Source organism: Gopherus evgoodei, chromosome 1 (genome assembly GCF_007399415.2).
Source record: "Gopherus evgoodei ecotype Sinaloan lineage chromosome 1, rGopEvg1_v1.p, whole genome shotgun sequence".
Classification (NCBI taxonomy): Eukaryota; Metazoa; Chordata; order Testudines; family Testudinidae; genus Gopherus; species Gopherus evgoodei.
The window spans coordinates 302153941-302174204 of NC_044322.1; the positions used below are offsets into that span (position 1 = coordinate 302153941).

The 20264-nt window shown below is 41.8% G+C and overlaps 1 protein-coding gene across 1 annotated transcript in view; it reads right to left on the bottom strand.

The window, feature by feature from the left end:
* HELB (DNA helicase B) overlaps nucleotides 1-20264 on the bottom strand; it is a 37810-nt gene that overhangs the window by 12857 nt on the left and 4689 nt on the right. Inside the window, exons 2-6 of the mRNA XM_030548804.1 lie at nucleotides 13643-14023; nucleotides 12737-12960; nucleotides 4753-5631; nucleotides 3366-3537; nucleotides 2186-2327 (exon numbers count right to left, since the gene is read on the bottom strand). Coding sequence (XP_030404664.1) covers nucleotides 2186-2327; nucleotides 3366-3537; nucleotides 4753-5631; nucleotides 12737-12960; nucleotides 13643-14023 — 1798 coding nt within the window. The remainder of the gene's footprint in view (nucleotides 1-2185; nucleotides 2328-3365; nucleotides 3538-4752; nucleotides 5632-12736; nucleotides 12961-13642; nucleotides 14024-20264) is intronic.

The following is a 20264-nucleotide window of genomic DNA, read 5'->3' on the forward strand; positions in this document are numbered from 1 at the left end:
CCTTTGAAAACTTCTGCCCCATCAACTTCACACTTGTAGAATTAGTAGATCTCATTCTCGCATGTTTTTTATTTATAGATTGGAAGAGGAAACCAACCTTTTCTTTTCTATTGGTTTTCTATTCCCAGTCAGTTTTTCAACTTTGACTTAGCTAGTCCAAATGAAGAAAATATTGTCTTTGCACCGGCCAGCTAATTGAAACCAAATGTAGTAAAGGAAAAGCTTTTCTTCACAACAGAAACCGAAAGTACTGATATTTGGAAAAACATAAAATTACCAGCATTTGCTCCTAGGGTTACCATCTGATCACACAAACCTAAACATTCTTGCCCCATCCCCGCCTTCTGCTCGGCCCTTCCCCAAGGCCCTGCCTCTTCTTCGAGGACCTGCCCTGCTCACTCCATCCCCTCTCCCACTGTCCCTCACTCACTTTCACCTGGCTGGGGGAGGGGTTTGGAGTGCAGGCTCTGGGATAGGCCAAGAGGTTTTGGAATGCGGGAGGGGGTTCTTGGCTGAGCCTAGGGCAGGGGCTTGGGGTGCAGGAGGTAGTGTGGGGATTAGGGTGCCGAAAGGGGTGAGGGTTGTGATCTCTGGGAGGAGTTTGGATGCAGGAGGGGGTTCAGGGCTGGCGCAGAGGATTGGGGTACGGGAGGGGGTGAGGGGTGCAGGGTCCGTCTGGCCAGCACTTTCCTCGGGCGGTTCCTGGTCAGCAGCGCAGCAGGGCTAAGGCAGGCTCCCTGCCTGCCCTGGCCCCGCGCTGCTCCCAGAAGTGGCTGATATGTCCATGCCCTGCACACTGCCCACACCCTGAGCGCCGACTCCACAGATCCCATTGGCCAGGAATTATGGCCAATGGGAGCTGCAGGGGTAGAGCCTGCCTTAGCCCCACTGCACCGTCAACTGGGAGCTGCCTGAGGTACGTGGGGCCAGGGGACTCCACGCACTGCCTCCTTCGCACACCACCGCCGCACCTCCCACTGGCCGCAGTTCCTGGCCAATAGGAGCTGCAAAGTCAGCACTTGGGGCATAGGCAACATGCAGAGACCCCTACCCCCACTCAGGAGCCACAGGGATGTGCTGGCCCCTTCTGGGAGCAGCGCAGGGCCAGGGCAGGCAGGCAGCCTGCTTTAGCCCTGGGCCTTTTGTGTGCCGCCAGACTTTTAGCACCCTCTGGGAGATAAAGCCCGATTCTGGGAGACCCATGGCAAAACCAGGAGGGTTGGCAACCTTATTCACCCCATTTGTAAAGTCTGAAAATAATGTAGATACTTACTGCAATACCCTGTGGTATATTAATAAGGCATGAATTGAAAGTTAAAGATGTTTCCTCCCCAATTCTGTATTTAGTTAAAAGAGCAGGCACCCTTTAACTCATTAACATTTGAGGAGGGTTGAGTGCTACAACATATTGTTTTTAATTAAATCATTTTAATAGATTATAATAAATGTAGGTCTGATAATAGACTGTCATCACTGCAAATTTTAATTTGTAAATAGGTTTATTTTAAGAAGACAAATGTATTTCAATTAAATTTGAAAGTTTTTGTGTTTTTTTTAATGTCATTGATTTTATCCGCCCTGTTTATCATGGATTTGTAGTAAACTACCATTTATAAGGTGTAATTGCAAATGGAAGGACAGAATAAAGAAAAGTGTACTGAACATGTTTATCAAATTTTGTACAGCAATTCAAAACTAGTTACAAACAAAACCTTCACTCTGCAAGCTGCTCATGAGGGGTCCCCCTGCACAGAGCAGTTTGCAGAATCAAGGCCTATGGCACTGTGATTACTCATGTGCCTAAGTGTTCACAGGATCAGGGCCTGCAAACACTAACTCACATGAATAGTCCCACTGACGTCAGTGGGACCAAATGTTATATTTATAAAGAGTGAACAAGAAAAAGTTTCCACTTTTGGTAAGTTCTTTTCATTTAATATGCATCTTTTATCATTCACAAATTTTGCATACTTTACTCAATGTTTTGGTTTAAATTGCTCCTTGGTGCTTCAGCTGTAATTTCTTTCCCAGAGTTATACATCTGTGAATATGAGTGATCTGCAACAGAAACACTGAGTCACATAATTCTATTGTATGTCTCAGTGCCACTACCATTTTCAAGACTAAATAAAAGAACCAGGACTTCTATAAAAAAATTCCTCCAGTATATACAAAAAATTCCTACCTTGTGGCATTGTCTACAATTAGCTGAGACTCAGCTCTGTGATTAGTTCTCAGTTCCACAGACCAGCCTCTAGATTTTAGACCCTCAAAAATATCAGCGAGCATGTTGCCAGGGTCAATGCTGGGTAACTGTCTGATATCACCTAAAGAGAAGAGATATTAATAACATTTGTGATCAGTGATAAATAGTGAACAGAATATCAGTGGAAAATATTCCAAAAATACAGTAGTGAAAAGAAATATCCTCTCCATCTCCATTAGAATACAAGACAGACTTATCACATGCATGCTCAATACAAATTCTGTGAAATTATGCTTCTCTCCAAGAATACCAAAATGGAATTTCTTTGAATCAGGTTGTTTCATAGTTCAAATTGTCTTCCCTTCAGTATATAATACATTAAATCATAGTTCAGAGCATGTTCTTTATTCTCAATTCAAAAAGCCATTAGTACTCGATGTCATGCCATCTTGTTAAGTCTCTTCTGTATAATAAATGTCAACACTAAATCAGACTTGTCTATGGGAATTTATACATTTAAATCATGGCATGTGTTTTGGTGAGACAAAAATGTGATCTCCAAAAATGGGCACAGGAGTACAAAATCCTAATTTCTTGTCATGCTACTTTGTTTTATTTGTTAGATTAAAAACAAATTAGTTCCAGATCTGACTTTCTGAACTACCTTAAAATCAAGTATTTTATTTTTCTTCTGTCTGGTTCATATGCTGTCAACATTCTTTCAAGCTGTGTTAAAGAACTGAGGGAAAACTTACTAACAACAAGATGTATTATTTTGGTTGTTGAAAAATCTAAAGGGAAGTAAGTGGTGAAAGCCTCATTATCAAATACTTTTAGAACTAGAAAAAACACTAGAAAATATACAATAAAGAATAATCCTGCACTGGCAGGGAGGTATTTTCCATCTCATCTATGATTTTATGGCAAGAGTGGCAAAATCCATGGAATAGAATATGCCTTTCAGGTGGCCCTAGAGATTACAGCCTTATCTTGATCACAGGTAAACTATCATACCTCTACTGGATTTCTTTCAACTAATGATCGTGGAACTACCACTCGTTATAAAACACACTAACACACAGCAAGTTCTCTCACACATTGCATAACTCAGGAAATATTTTGAAATTAGACTACATTTACACTATTGCTTTTCACTTACCAAGTATAATAAGCTTGGCAAGTTGAGCGTGGTCACACAGCAATTTTAAAACTGAACTAAGCATTTGCACAGGTACTAAGCTCCCTTCATCCACAACCAGAACTGTCACAGTAGAAAACTTCCATGGCATTTGTCCGTCTCTTAACCTCCATGAATAAAAACTGTACATGACCTAGAAACCAATCAAAATAAATAATTTAAAGTCCATTCAAGAAACACTTGAAGTTATCAAATTTCAATAACTTCCTTATAACAAGTAAAATGTGGATCTTCCATGCTCAATTTACCACAGCTATCATCTCAGTTTACATCATGAAAATGATTCATTACAGGCTCAAAAGGTTTGATCCCACTCTCCAATAATCACGTACACACCTCCAGCAGAGCAGAATCAACTAAAACTATACAGAAAGGATAAGGAGTACTTGTGACACCTTAGAGACTAAAATTTATTTGGGCATAAGCTTTCGTGGGCTAAAACCCACTTCATCAGATGCATGCAGTGGAAAATACAGTAGGAAGATATACATACACAGAACATAGAAAAAATGGGTGTTGCCATACCAACTCTAACGAGACTAATCAATTAAGGTGGACTATTATTAGCAGGAGAAAAAAAACTTTTATAGTAATAATCAGGATGGCCCATTTCAAACAGTTGACAAGAAGGTATGAGTAACAGGAGGGGAAAAATTAGCATGGGGAAAATAGTTTTTACTCCTGCTGATAATAGCCCACCTTAATTGATTAGCCTTGTAACAGCTGGAATGGCAACACCTATTTTTTCTATGTTCTCTGGCGAACCGCGGCCTCCCAGTCAATGGGAGCTGCTGGAAGTGGCCACACGGTGAACCATGGCCATAGGGTGCTGAGAGGCTTCATGCCTGCAGACGTGCCAAATAAACAAAATGTCTGCAGCTTACCCTGAGAGGCCGAGAGCCAAAGTTTTCCAACCTCTGAAATATAGGGTCGGCTTATGAAAGGGTCATACATTTTTTGATATTTTTACCTATCCATTTTGGGGGGTCAGCTTATAAATGAATGGGCTAATGAACAGTACCATAGACTTTTCAGGATATGTGGAATTGGTGAAAAAAGTCATGTGAAAGCCCCTCATCATTTTTATGCCTGTAGAAGGTACTGTAACACATATTTAAAACAAAGAAGGCCAAAAATTGCAGCTGACATGATGTAAAAAGTCTGACTTGTAAACTTTTGAAAAACAAGGTTGACTCTTAAATGTGGACAAGCTGTGCTTATTAAACACCATTATGAACAGTTAAAAGATTTATAAGAGAGGTTCAGTTAGCAATCTGATTATTGTACAAAATAAGAAGGACTATACTAAAAGATATTTGTGCATTCTCTCTCCAAAAAGATTATATACCTGATGGAGAGTGTAAGCGGGAAGCTCCGTTTTCTCATTCAGCAGGCTAGCTGCTCTTCCTGTAGGTGCAGTAAGTAAAACATTTAAAAGGTTTTTTGTGCAAACATTCTCCTGACAAAAATGATTAAAGGTATTCCATTCAGCAGATGCTTCCAGGTCCTTTTCAAAATCATTACATGCACTCAGCACTTCTTTTTCCACCTGCTTTAAATACTGAAAAAGGCAGCTAACTACAGTAGTCTTCCCACAACCCCCTTTTCCGCTTATGATTGTCACTGGATTAGAACAAATCATTTTCAAGGCTTTAATTTGATCTGGGTCCACTTCTGCTTCACTTGTAGTTTCTATGTCTGGTACCTGTTCGTTATTAAGAAAATCACTGTCACTGTTCTGTATATCTGGGGCATTACTGCCCTCCACTTGCTCTGTTTCAGAAGGCTGGTTATTATTTATTTTAATATCTCCATTTGCTTTTGATTTGGTGGTATCTCTAACATTAAGTACTTCTCTCACATCAACATGGAACTGCCATGGGTCATTTTTCATTAGATGATTTACAGAAAGTGCAATGTCTTTTTCAGATTTGTAAAGATGAGAAAGAAATACCAGTTTCTTCTCACCAATCATTATCTTCTCATCTTTCATAAATTTCAAGGATTGCCAGGCATGTTCAATAGGCATATCTTTAGAAACTAAAGAGGTCAAAATGTCTTGTTCTTCATAGGTATGCCCCGTTTCTCTACATCTCTGCTTGAGCTTATTGTATATTATTAATGCATTCTTCTGCAATTCAGGAATCTTCCAGAGGAGATGCTCACACTGACAGAAGGCTGCCCAAGTTGCCTCACAAGTGGAGAGATTCAGTTCTCTGTAGGTTATCTTCCCACCAAAAGGGAAAAAAAGTTCAAATTATTTCACAAGACATTGGTATGTAATTGCAGAACTAATGCTTTTGTCATTAAATACAAATTTATAATTCAAAAAATATGAAGAAGTATAGACAATATGTACGTTTTGACAAATTCTAGCGATACTACCTTCTCAAACCAAACAAAGCAAGGAATTTCAAAGCAAGGGGGGCTTGATCAGTCCGATCTGTCATTTTGCTGTAGAAAACTGAATCACTGTACCAAAAAAACACTAACAGAAATTGGGTACTAGAAAAGAGGTTTGTATCAAATCTGTATTCTACCCAAACTATCACCAAGCCGAATAAAAGAGCAAACTGCTACAGAATATCACAATACATGTGATAATATCTGAGTGCATGTGTACATATTATAGCACACATACGTAAATAAGATCTCATTCACTGCAATATATTGGCAAAGTAGGATGAAATGGTTTTAATTCACATTTTCCTTCCTTTTGGTGGACTTACATATATTGCTTTAATATTTTTCCCTTTTTTCTTATAAAGCAAACAAAGATTTAGAAAAACTGGATTACTTATAAATGGTGGGATTATTTTATCTGTACTCAAATGGGACTGGACACCCTCATAATTCATATCCTCATAGCAAAAGCTGACTTCACTTTAAAGGACCAATAGCTTGTAAGAAAGAGTTCATAAAACAGACATTTTGAAATTACAGACTAGACAATGGCAAAACAGTGATCGAGAACCAAATTGTTTCTGTTTTGAGATCTTTGTTTGTAAACACCCCACCCCCTACACACATAAAAAGTATGTATTGACCTCTTAATAAATTATTTTACATACAAGTGTTCTAAAAGCATATTATAAAGTTACCTGGAAACAAATTTTTAAAGGGAACAGAGTACATTAAATTTGAAAAGAAAATTAAGATATCTCCATAGTAAAATATCAAGGTGACTGCTCCATTGGATTCCTGACATGTACACATCAGCTCTGCAGAGTCTGTTCAATGACATGCAATTGAACACATTTAGTGGCGCTGCAGCCAAAAGAGAGGAGACTGAGAAAAAGCTACTAACAGATGAAAAACGATAGTAAAGAATGTAAAAAATAATTTTTAAAAACCCTTTGTTTCTCGTTACCATAGTCCCTTTCAGAATGATTGTATTTCTTATAGTTTAGTGCTGGCCTCTTGCTATTAAAAAGTAAATTTACAATACCACAATGTTATGTCAACTGAATAGTTTTCTACTCTGGCAAGCGAATACTGCATTGAACTCTCGATACCAAATTCACATTAAAAAAAAAGTTAAGTTGAAACTGTGTTTCACTAAAGATTTATTTGGGCATAAGCTTTTGTGGGTAAAAAAATCACTTCTTCAGATGCATGGCAGTGGTTTTTTACCCATGAAAGCTTATGCCCAAATAAATTTGTTAGTCTTTATGGTGCCACCAGACTTCTTGTTGGTTTTGTGGATGCAGAATAACACGGCTACCCCCGCCCCGATACTTGTGTTTCACTAGAGTTCATCTAAGAAGAAGTCTACATATTTAAAGAAATCTAAGCCTTCAAGAAGTCTGGAAATGCACGGTTCAGGTATCCTGCTGATTCTCAATTTCTGTATAAGTCATTCATCATTATCACATTAACTTTCTTAGGCTCTGCGTAGACAAAATAGTTGCAGTTTAACTTAAATACATTTTAAAACCTATTTAACTACGATCTGGTCTACAGTACAAAGTTAGGTTGGAGCAACTACATCACTCAAGGTTGTGAAAATTTTCATACCCTGTGCAACGTGGTTTAAGCCAAAACTAAGACTATGTCTACACTACAGACCTTACAACAGCACAGCTGTACTACTGCAGCTGTGCCGCTGTAGCCACTCTATGCCAATGGGAGAGAGCTCTCTCGTCAGCATAATTAAACCACCCTCAAAAAGTGACAGTAACTATGTCGGTGGGAGAGCATCTCCTGCCAACATAGTGCTGTCCACACCGGCGCTTTTGTTGGTGAAACTTACATCTGTCATGGGGGTGTTTTTTTTCACACCTCAATGGACAAAAGTTTTACCGACAAAAGTGCTAGGGCCAACATAGCCTTAGGCACTAGTCTAGACATTGCTAGGTCAACAAAAGCTTTTGCTTCTCAGAGAGGCAGATTTACTACATCAACAGAACAACCCTTTCCATAGCTGTAGTAAGTGTCTACACTAAAGTCGCGCATCTGCAGCGTTTCTAGCATAGACATACCCTAAAGCAGAGGTCTCAAACACGTGGCCCGCAGGGTGATTTTCTGCAGCCCGTGAGCTCCTTGCGGCCCCCCCCGCCCTCCACCAGTGTTTACGTAGAGTGGCTCCGGCCCAACGCGGACGAGGGGAAGGGCAGGTTCCCTGCCTGCCCTGCCCCCGTGCCAGCCAGAACGTGAGGGAGGATGGGGCACAGGGTCTGTGTATTGCTCTTGCTTCAGACATCACCCCCAGCAACTCCCATTGGCTGCGGTTCCCCGTTCCCAGGCCAATGGGAGCTGCTGGGGGCAGTGCCTCAAGCAACAGCAATACACAGACCCTGCGCCCTTCCCTTCCCCATGTTCACTTCCTGGAGCAGTGCAGGGGCGCAGTGGAGCAGGGCAGGGACCCTGCCCTGCCCCCAGTGTGCGCCAGGCCAGAGCTCACCCCCCGAACCCCACCTGCATCCTGACCCCCTGCCATACCCCGCACCCCTCCTGCACCCCAACCCCCTTCCCTGAGCCCCCTGTTGCACCCCCAACCCTCCTGCATCCCAACCCCCTGCCATTACCCACACCCCTCTTGCACCCCAACCCACTACCCAGAGCCCCCTGCCACACCCCACACACCAACCCCCTGCCCTGAGTCCCTGCCACATACCACACCCCTCCTGCACCCCCTGGGGGCAGGGAGGGGCAGAGTTGTAGTGGGGATTTTGGGGAAGGGGTTGGAATGAGGGCAGGGAAGGGGTGGGAAGAGGCAGGGCAGGGACAGGGCCTCAGGGAAGGGGTGGAGTGGGGGCAGGGCCGAGGGGGGAGGTGTCAGTAAGGCGGCCCTCATGCCAATGTACTAGTCCTCATGTGGCCCTCGTGATCATTTGAGTTTGAGATCCCTGCCCTAAAGCCACTGCAAACTTCTGTGAGAACACTTTCATTGTGGTTTCAGAGGAGCTTGCTTCAGTTTAAACTTAAACTTAATTCCTAATTAATCTCAAGTGAACCAAAATATGCCTGTCTCAAATTGAGGTGTCCACATATCTATTTGCACTGGTTTAGCTAGATCAATTTTAAAACCACACCATTAAACAAAACAGGCAAAATATTCTCCTGTAGACCAGCCCTTGCACTGGTCATTCAGCACTAAACTTTGTCTCTTTAAATCATCAAATAAATATACACACACACTGGTATTAAAACATACATATTTTTTCTGAATCTGAAAGCTTTTATTCCTCCCTTTTAAATCTATAATTATTTGTTGCTGAAATATATGTAATGGACTAAATAAACATACCACCACAGTATTTATTATTTTAACTAGTTATAATATGGTAGTGCCCAAATCAGGATAGCCCCCACTGTGCTAAAAATGCAAAAACACAGGCTAACTTAGTCCTAACTCAAAGAGTTTACAATCTAAAAAAAAAAGACAAGACAGCCAGCCATGTAAAATGTTAGAGGCAAGCTTCTCAGTTAGCTTTCAAAAAAAAAAAAGCAAAAAACCTCTAGGCCAAGAAATCATTCTCACACTGCTTATCACACATACACACTTTCCCTCTCTTCTAGAGCACTAATCAACTTCTTCTATTTTGCTGATCTAATGTGCCCTTCATCATCATCCTGCCCAACTACAGCAGTCAAGAAGATTATGGGAAAACAAAGCAGTTAAATGGTGCCTTTAAGAGAAATATCTAAAGGCCTTTATGTCAGTCCCTGTCCGCAGTGTCCACAAGTGGCTCCTGCTCATTTCTCTCCAGTAGAGGTAAGGTGAAGGCCTGCTTTAAGCAAGAGCTTTCAAGACAAGGGCTGGTTGAAAAAAGGTGATCCATTTCCATGACAATATTTGCATATTTTTAAGAAACAGTTTAGTTTAGAAGCAGGACAAAATATATGAGAGAGAGAGAGAGAGAGAGCGCCAATATAAGAAATTCTATGTGTGTATGAGAAAGAGAAAAATCCATTTCTGGAAAACCAAGAGGGAATTTTTTGGCTTCCTGGCTGCACTCAAGGAATGCTCTTGTCAATTTCAAGAGCCTTCCATCCCAGCTGTTAGAGAGGCAGAGAGTCCAGTGGACTTTGCCTTCCCACCAACCCTCCAGGAGCCAAACAGACACTGCCTGTCCCCAGGAGCTGGGGAAAAATAATGGGGTGGCAGTGAGGTAGCATGCATGAGGGCTGTGCCTCTCCAGCCTCCAGAGCTGTGGAAGGAGAACAGAGGCCTACAGTGTAGGGAAATCTGCCAGCATTTTGACTGGAGTTTTGTGGAATCTTTAAGAGATTCAGCAAAAGGCTTCAGTGTACCAAATTGGAATTTTCCAACTAAACTAAGTTTTATCAGAAAATTTCCAACTAGCTCTACTCATGTCAATTCCTGGCTTCCACTATGCTACACAGACTCATTTACCTCATCACCATACAACCAAACACTTCATAACACCAAATAACTCGGTCCTTCCAATTCTATTCACATGCTAATCTTCCCCTACACAAACCTGTTTGTCCTTAATTAAAAAAACTCAGCAATTACCAAATACAGTGTTCCTTCAGATCCTATTGCTTTTTAAATCTATACTATGCATTTCTATTCATACATATTAACAGCCTTGCTTCCAACACTGTATTTTAATTAACCAAATATGAATCAAAAAGGGGAGGGGGGAGAGAAGAGAGCTCTGGTTTACAATTAAAGCTTGTTGGAAAAATTCCAACAAAAACTTTGTCTAAACTCGCTGACTCGATTAAAATCAAATGTTTTACAGAAAAGTTTGATTCTGACAAATTTCTGATGGAAACCTATTGTCCAGCCAGGATTTGAAACTGAATTGTTTCCTAGCAGGTCACACACTCAGCTGTCCTGCAGCATGTCTGGTGGGCTGCTCGGGATCTGGGCTTCAAGGGTCTGCCACTCTGGGTCAGCCTGCCCAGTGGACTGCCTCAGAGTCAAGAAGCCCAAGACTTTCAGACCAACGGGTAAACCAAGCTGTCGGACTCCCAAGAATCTAGTGCTGGAGAAGATAACTACACCTCTACCTCTATATAACGCTGTCCTCGGAAGCCAAAAAAATCTTACTGCGTTATAGGTGAAACTGCGTTATATCAAACTTGCTTTGATCCACCAAAGTGCACAGCCCCAGCCCCCCGGAGCACTGCTTTACCACGTTATATCCAAATTTGTGTTATATCAGGTCGCGTTATATTGAGGTAGTGGTGTACTGACATGACAATAAGAGTCTGGTCAATTTCACCGCTGCTATTCAGTGATGGGCAGCAGTGAAACTAACAAGAATCACAATAATTTCAGTCAACAGCTTCCAGGATCCCTGACTCCCTGCAAACCACAAGGTAAGCAGCTGGAGATCCTAGCCAGTGTTTTTAAAATGAAATATACCACATTTCAGTGTTTCTAAAAAGAAATATTGTAAGATTTCAGTTCCATGAATATTTCCAATTTTTTTTAAACTTTTGTAGGGATTCTAGATTAAGTTTTTCTGAAAATTCAAAATATTTTGCAGAACTGAAATCTGGTTTCCCAGCCAGCTCTGCTTATAATGGGCAGTAAGCTACAAAACTCAAACTACAGAGGAATGACTCACCTCTAAAATATGTTGACTTAATAAGAAAAGCTAATGTGAATATATGGAGAATGCTTAAGAAGCCAGAATATAAAGTAGAGTAAGTTGGTATGCAATACTAGTAGCTGAAAGCCTATGCTATCACATGGGTATAATTCACAAAGGCATGTAATTCATAAGAGCCAGAAATGGCAGATGCAATCCAGTTTTTAAGTTAACAGACGATGAATTCCAGCAATGATTGAATCTGGTGATATTCTAAACAATGGTTTTCAACCTGTGATCAAGGGATCCCTGGGGGTCCGCAAACTATGTCTAAAGTGTCCGCAAAAAGTTACCACCATAAAAGAGAGTGTGTTTCAACCTGTGGGCTGCGGACCCCTAGCGGTCTGCAAACTATGTATAAGATTTCCAAAGGACTCCACTCCTTCATTTCAAATGTTTTAGGGGTTTACAAATGAAAAAAAGGTTGAAAAACACTGTTCTAAACTAAAAAAGCTCTCTTCCACACTTGCAGCTGTTTCCATCGCTTCACACTGACTCAGACATTTTAGGCTTCAGAGTGACACACAGTGACATTTCTGGAGTCTCATTATATAGATATGTACATGGAAATCTACATTAAACATTAAACTCTTAACTATGGTTGGGTCACAACACCTTTATTCAGCCTCACTGTGCCTTACTGAAGTGGGAAACCAAGATTATCTCAAGGAGCTCAGTATCTTTTATATGAAACTCCCTGTGTTCACCGAACCTGAAAGCAATTTCCATTTCTTCCATGGAGTACACCAAGAAACTGAATAATTCCTTTATATTTAAATTATATTAGAAACAGTTGCACCATGATTAGGAAAAATACTAACAAGTTAGATAAGGTATTTCTGGACCCAGGGGTATGTCTACACTGCATTTGGAAGCGAGCATTACAGCCAGGGATCCACAGACTCATGCTGGCACTGGAGTACTAAAGCTGTGTGGACAGTGCTTCAATGTTGTGCCTCAGACTGAAGCTCAGGCTCTGAAGCCCACACCTCTTTCCCGTAACTGCAGACCCTGAACCGCAACATCTACACAGGTATTTTTACTGCACTGGTGCGAGCCCCACTACAAGTACTGCAGACATATCCAGAAGGTTTCTGTTTAGTGCAGCTGTCCAGGATGGTCTTGAAAAGAGAAAAATTCTCTCTCTTCAAAAAGAAACATTCAGAATCCATCCAAATAACCAAGTTTGAACAAACCAAGTTTGAACAAATAGTACTGAATTCTATGATGATCAAAATGTAATTAATTCATATTACTTACCCTGCGGAATCCAAGTTTCCATGGCTCTTTTTTTAACATCTCATCTAATTTTGGTAATATCTCATCTTCAGCAGAAACTTTTTCATCATTTTTGCTGTTCTGTTTGGTCACTGTATGCCAGCTCACCGCCTTTATAATACCACAAAAATGACGTGGTAGAAGTCTTGGCAGGAACTCCATTATCACTGGGAAACTCAAAGCTACCAAAACAGTCTTTCCTGTAACTATATATTCATCACAAACCAAGAAAGTATTTATTAAAATACAAAAAGTGTTTATAGAAGGCAATTTGATTACTTAGCTTAGCAGGCTTTATTCCAAAAAACTTAAATAGAATTGTTTTTTTAGCTTTCTGTCTGAAAAACCTTTTGTATACTATTGATACGAGTAAAATTACTTAAATAGATTAAAAAATATTTTTCCACTTTGATTACATTGTGTATTTGACAGAATTTTGTATACAGTCAGTTTCACATTAGTAGTCAAGTCTACCTCCCCTGATGTGTGCGCAACATTCACAGTATATATATAAACCTGATAACCTGAAACATCACCCATCCTTCAGTTTAATCAAATGTCAAGTTAAGCAGAACTGCCAACACTTTTGAGTGAAATGGAAGTTAACTCTTAGCAGATCTTCATTTAAGTGGGTTCTACTATTACTTTTTTTCTCCAACTGATTCCTGTTCTATCTATATGGTATAATGCCAAGGTCATGCAAAGACTTGCATACATGCTTAAACTACAAGCATGTGAGTAGTCTCCTTTATGTGCTCAGGAAAAAAATCTTTGTGGGATCAATACTCCTTTAAAAACACGCTCTATCAGCACGTTAGCATGGATAAAACATCTTAAAAGCATAACTCTGTTATTTTTAAAATCCAGTAATATATAAATTATACTTACATGATTGCATAATATAAAAAAAAATATCAAAATTTTTCGTCTCAATGAATTTGTTCCCTTGCTGAAGATTTAATTTTGACTCTTGAAACTGATTAAGTTTTTCTTCAAGGTTTCTGAAGTTCAGGTCAGATCTCTCAGGAAAACACTTAAAAAACTCCTCTATGAAATTGTCAGGAACACAACACTCTTTAAAAAAGAGTGAAAAAACTGCATTTTGGTTTTCCCTTATATCGGTTCGTAGGAAGTATGACGGATATCCTTGCACAAAGTACTTTGATTCCACCAATTTAACTTTAACATTAACTTTCCACCAAGGGCCAACCAATGGAAAACATCCAACCACTTCATACGTCTTTTGGGATCTTTCATCCTGTATTATAACTGAAATATTAAAAAAAAAAATCAGTATAATTTTGTTTAAAACTTTATTGCATTTTGCATAACAAATTCACTAAGTCAAAGCAAACAAACCAAAAAAAAATTTTTTTCAGATGTAATTTATTTCTAATAATCTTAGGTATTGCTTTTAACAGTAGTAAGTTTAAAAAAAAAACAACTCAGACATAAACATGATTTTTAAATTGATTATGTTCCTGTAGGTAGCTGAAGTCAACAGTACATCAAATAATTTTCTGGTATGAATTATTTGTATGAGCAGTTAAAGCTACTTACTAATGGTCAGTTTTTGCACTAATGGTCAATTGCAGTTTTATGTTATTGGTGATAGCTTAAAACTAATTTTAACTTCATTATTTCAAAAAATGACAATATATTGTCCAAAATAATTGAGTTCTTGGACATTTTGATTGCATTACAGGACACACAACCCCTTGCCTATATTATAGCTGTATACAATGATAAGCTCTGTTATTAGTTTATGGTAGTACTTTCCAAATATTCAAAGCAGAGACAGTCCCAGCTCTGAGAAGCTCACAATCTAAGGACAAACAGACACACAAGTAGAAAGTGGTCAGGGAAAGTTTAACTCTACTACTTTCACATTTTATTTTTGTTACAAAAGTGACAAGAATTAATTCATAATCTCACCAATGAAGTGAGAACAAAGTGTGTAATAAAAGTACAATCGTAACTGGATTTGAACTATCTTTGCAATACAGATCAGGCAGAATCCTTACAGCCAGTAAGCTACACACTTTTTTATTCCAACTGAAACAGTAAAAACTTTAAAAATATAATACAGTAGAAACTAAATTATTCTAAAGTCTCAGGGAAAACCCCAAACTTTTGGATAATCACGTTCGGAAAAATCAAGAAGCAAGCTCAGCAGACTCAGCCAACAGTCAGTTATTAGACACTCCCACCCAGAGGTATGTTTATCCTATAGGAGACTATACTGGCATAACTATGTTGCCATAGCTATGCCATCATAACCCCACAGAATAGGCATAGGTAACACTGAAAGGTTTTTCTGCTGAAGTAGGAACACCATCTTCCCAAGTGATGGTAGCTACATTGACAGAAGCATTCTTTCACTAACATAGCTGTGTCTGCACTGGGGGTAAGTCAGCTTAGCTACATTGGTCAGGGATGTGATCATCACACCCCTGACCATCATAGCTATGTTGACCTAACTTTTAAACGTACACCAGGCCAGAGTGACTAGCTAGCAGCTCAGCAGAATTTTAGGGTGCAACAGAAGTAGTTGTTGTTTGGTAGTTATTTCAGTCTAATGTCTTAATAAATCTTCTAACTGTATACACTAATCGGAGGTTTCAGACAATGAAAACCATATATGTAATTTAGAAGAAAAATATAAGGAGCTAGGAAAATGTTTACACCTGTGCTCCAGGGTACTGGTAAAGCTGAAGACCTATCATACTGTGGGCCAATTTCTATATAGCTGGACTGGTATAATAGAGTAGAACTAATCTAGTGGCCATCTATGTCTATTTGGTCACCTATGTCTGGTTAGCCAATAGGGAACAGAAGAAGGTCAGGGTGCCACTGAACTCTACACTTAAGTGTGATGAATATTTATTAACTCACAAAATAAGGCCTGGTCTACACTACGCGTTTAAACTGATTTTAGCAGCGTTAAACCGATTTAACGCTGTACCCGTCCCACACTACGAGGTCCTTTATATCGATATAAAGGGCTCTTTAAATCGGTTTCTGTACTCCTCCCCAACGAGCGGAGTAGCGCTAAAATCGGTATTACCGTATCGGATTAGAGTTAGTGTGGCTGCAAATCGACGGTATTGGCCTCCGGGCGGTATCCACAGTGCACCACTGTGACCGCTAGGGACAGCAGTCTGAACTCGGATGCACTGGCCAGGTATACAGGAAAAGCCCCGGGAACTTTTGAATTACATTTCCTGTTTGGCCAGCGTGGAGCTCTCATCAGCACAGGTGACCACGCAGAGCTCATCAGCACAGGTAGCAATGCAGTCTCCTGAGAATCGAAAAAGAGCTCCAGCATGGACCGCACGCGAGGTACTGGATCTGATCGCTATATGGGGAGAGGATTCAGTGCTAACAGAACTCCGTTCCAAAAGATGAAATGAAAAAATATTTGAACAAATTTCCAAGGCTATGATGGAAAAAGGCCACACTAGGGACTCAGTGCAGTGCAGAGTGAAAGTTAAGGAGCTCAGACAAGCCTACCAGAAAACCAAAGCAGCAAACGGCAGGTCTGGGTCGAAAACATGCTGCTTCTACGCTGAGCTGCATGCAATTTTAGGGGGCTGCGCCACCACTACCCCACCCCTGTCCGTGGATTCTGAGGTAGGGGTTGTAATCTCAACCATGGCTGAGGATTCTGCGGAGGGGGAAGATGAGAAAGAGGAGGAGGAAGAGGAAGAGGAGGACGACCTTACAGCGAGCACACAGCTCTCCGTTAGCCCCAACAGCCAGGAGCTTTTTGTGACTCAGACAGAATTACCCTCCCAGCCCTCCCAAGCCACTAGCCCAGACAGTGAAGCCACGGAAGCGACCTCTGGTGAGTGTACCTTTGTAAATACAAAACATGGTTTAAAAGCAAGCATTTTTTAATGATGGATTTGCCATGAGGGCTTGGGATGCATTTGCGGCCAGTAAAGTTACTGGAAAAGTTTGTTAACATGTCTGGGGATGGAGCGGAAATCCTCCAGGGACATCTCCATGAAGCGCTCCTGGAGGTACTCCAAAAGCCTTTGCAGAAGGTTTCTGGGCAAGGCAGCCTTGTTCCGTCCACCACGGTAGGACACTTTACCACGCCATGCATGTAGCAAGTAATCAGGTATCATTGCATGACAAAGCATAGCTGCCTATGGTCCCGGTGATTCCTGGCATTCAAGAAACATCCGTTCTTTATCTCGCTCTGTTATACTCAACAGAGTGATATCGTTCATGGTAACCTGGTTGAAAGTCAGGAATTTAATTAAGGGGACAGAGATGGACATTTTCCTACTGGGCTGTTGCTTAAAATAAATCCTTCCTTGCACGTAGCCAAGCAGGGGGAGGGGAGGAAGGATAGCGCTAAGCTTTTTTGCGTTTAGCTAGCAGGAATCGTCCCAGCTACCAGCCACGTGGGAGGGGGGAAGAGGGGTGATTAGCAGTGATATTCCATGATACCAGCCAAGTGGTGGGGGGAGGGGTAAAGCAATCATCCTAGAGAATTGGAGGGGGGGGTTGGCTTCTGCTGCTGCATGTTAACAGGAAGAAGCATCAGAGGGCACTGTGTATATGAAGGCTGGAGAAGCCAAAAGACAATGTCTTACCATGTCCGCATGCAAGCTGAATTGTGATGCCCGGACCTGCGTCTGTGAGCTCTGTAACACCAGAGCCACAGACACTCAATATTAAGATGCAAAATGCGACCTTGTAGTGAAATCACATGTGCTATGTAAGGTGAATAGTGTTGTTCACTGTGAAAGAGTATAACCATTGTTCTGTAAAATGTATCTTTTTAAATACTTCTCTCCCTTTTTTCCCTCCCTCATGCAGCTGCACATTTTTCAAGCCTCCCTACTCCATCCCGAAGGCTCTCTCAGATAAGGTGGAGGAAAAAGACGACGCGAGACGAAATGCTCTCGGAAATCATGGAAGTAACCCGCAATGAAAGAGCTCATCTGAATGACTGGAAGGACGTGGTAGCAAAGAACAGAAAAGATGCCAGTGAACGTGAGGACAGGAGGGACCAACGTGAGGATAGAAGGGACGAACATGAGGATAGGAGAGACGCTCGAGATGAGAGGTGGCTGCAGGAAGATCAGAGGTGTAGGCAGGAAGATCAGCAGTGGGGCGGGATGCAACGCTGGAGCTGCTGCATGATCAGACTGATATCCTCCGACGTCTGGTGGATCTTCAGGAAGAGCAGCGGGGTCACAGAGTGCCGCTGCAGCCCCTGTGTAACCACCCTCACCACTAACCATGTTCCATATCTTCCTCACCCAGACGTGTAAGAACGCGTGGAAGAAGGCTTCGTGCACCCGCCCACTCCACCCCAGTGGACAGTCCAACCAAAAGGCTGTCATTACATTGAAATGTATTTAATGGCCTTTTCCTTCCCTCCTATGATCCTCCCAAACCACACCCGGGATACCTTGTCAGTTCTCTGCCTCTTTTTATAATTACTTTTTAATAATGAATACATGATTTTTAAACGATAGAGACTTTATTTCCTTAACCAAGCTGTAATAGAAGGGGGAGGGTGGGTTACTTACAGGGAATGACTTTTAATAAAGAATACATGATTCTTAAACGATAGTGACTTTATTTCCTTAAGCAAGCTGTAATCGAAGGGGGAGGGTGGGTTGATTACAGGGAAGGAGTCAATAAAGGGAGGGGCGTTCATGAAGGGGAAACACAGCAGTCACACCGTACCCTGGCCCGTGATGAAACTCGTTTTCAAAGCTTCTCTGATGCACACCGCTTCCTGGTGTGCTCTTCTAATCGCCCTGGTGTCTGGCTGCGCGTAGTCAGCGGCCAGGTGATTTGCCTCAGCCTCCCGCCCCGCCATGAAGGTCTCTCCCCCTTACTCTCACAGAGATTGTGGAGCACACAGTAAGCAGCAATAACAAAGGGGACATTGGTTTGGCTGAGGTCTGAGCGAGTCAGTAATGTGCGCCAGCACGCCTTTAAACGGCCAAATGCACATTCTACCGCCATCCTGCACTTGCTCAGCCTGTAGTTGAACAGCACCTGACCACTGTCCAGGCTGCCTGTATATGGCTTCATGAGCCATGGCATCAAGGGGTAGGCTGGGTCCCCCAGGATAACTATAGACATTTCAACATCCCCAACAGTTATTTTCTGGTCTGGGAAGTAAATCCTTTTCTCCAGCTGTTCAAATAGACCAGAGTTCCTGAAGATACGAGCGTCCTGTACCTTTCCCGGCCATCCCACGTTGATGTTGGTGAAACGTCCCTTGTGATCCACCAGTGCTTGCAGCACCATTGAAAAGTACCCCTTGCAGTTTATGTACTGGGTGCCCTGGTGCTCCGGTGCTAAGATAAGGATATGGGTTCCATCTATCGCCCCACCACAGATAGGGAATCCCATTGCAGCAAAACCATCCACTATGACCTGCACATTTCCCAGAGTCACAACCTTTCGTAGCAGCAGCTTAATGATTGCTTTGGCTACTTGCATCACAGCAGCCCCCACAGTAGATTTTCCCACTCCAAATTGATTCCCAACTGACTGGTAGCTGTCTGGCGTTGCAAGATTCCAGAGGGCTATTGCCACTCGCTTCTCCACTGTGAAGGCTGCTCTCATCTTGGTATTATGGCGTTTCAGGGCAGAGGAAAGCAAGTCACAAAGTTCCATGAAAGTGGCCTTACGCATGCAAAAGTTTCGCAGCCACTGAAAATTGTCCCATACCTGCAAAACTATGCGGTCCCACCAGTCTGTGCTTGTTTCCCAGGCCCAAAAATCGGCATTCAATGGCTAGAACCTGCCCCATTACCAGCAGGATCTCCAAAGCGCAGGGGCCCGTGGTTTAAGATAATTCTGTGTCCATGTCCTCAACACTCTCATCGCTGCTCTGCCATAGCTGCCGCCTCCTCCTCGCCTGGCTTTGCATGTCCCAGTTCAGCAGAGACTGCACGAGAATGCATGAGGTGTTTACAATGTCCACTATTGCGGTATTGATCTGAGCAGGGTCCATGCTTGCTGTGCTATGGCGTTTGCACAGTTCACCCAGGAAAAAAGGCGCGAAATGGTTGTCTGCTGCTTTCACGAAGGGAGGAGTGAGGCTGTACCCAGAACCACCCGCGACAATGATTTTTGCCCCATCAGGCACTGGGCTCTCAACCCAGAATTCCAAGGGGCGGGGGAGACTGCGGGAACTATGGGATAGCTACGGGATAGCTACCCACAGTGCAACGCTCCAGAAATCGATGCTAGCCTTGGACCATGGACGCACACCGTCGAATTAATGTGCTTAGTGTGGCCGCGTGCACTCGACTTTATACAATCTGTTTTATAAAACTGGTTTATCTAAAATCGGAATAATCCTGTAGTGTAGACGTATCCTAATATGCCAAATTAAGGAATTAGGAACATTTCCCATAATTATTTGGTTTTAAAAGAGTATTTATAAATATGGGAAAATTTGTGAGAGATTTTCACATACTGCAACAACAGCTCACAGGATGAGCCAATAGCAACAAAAAAAAAA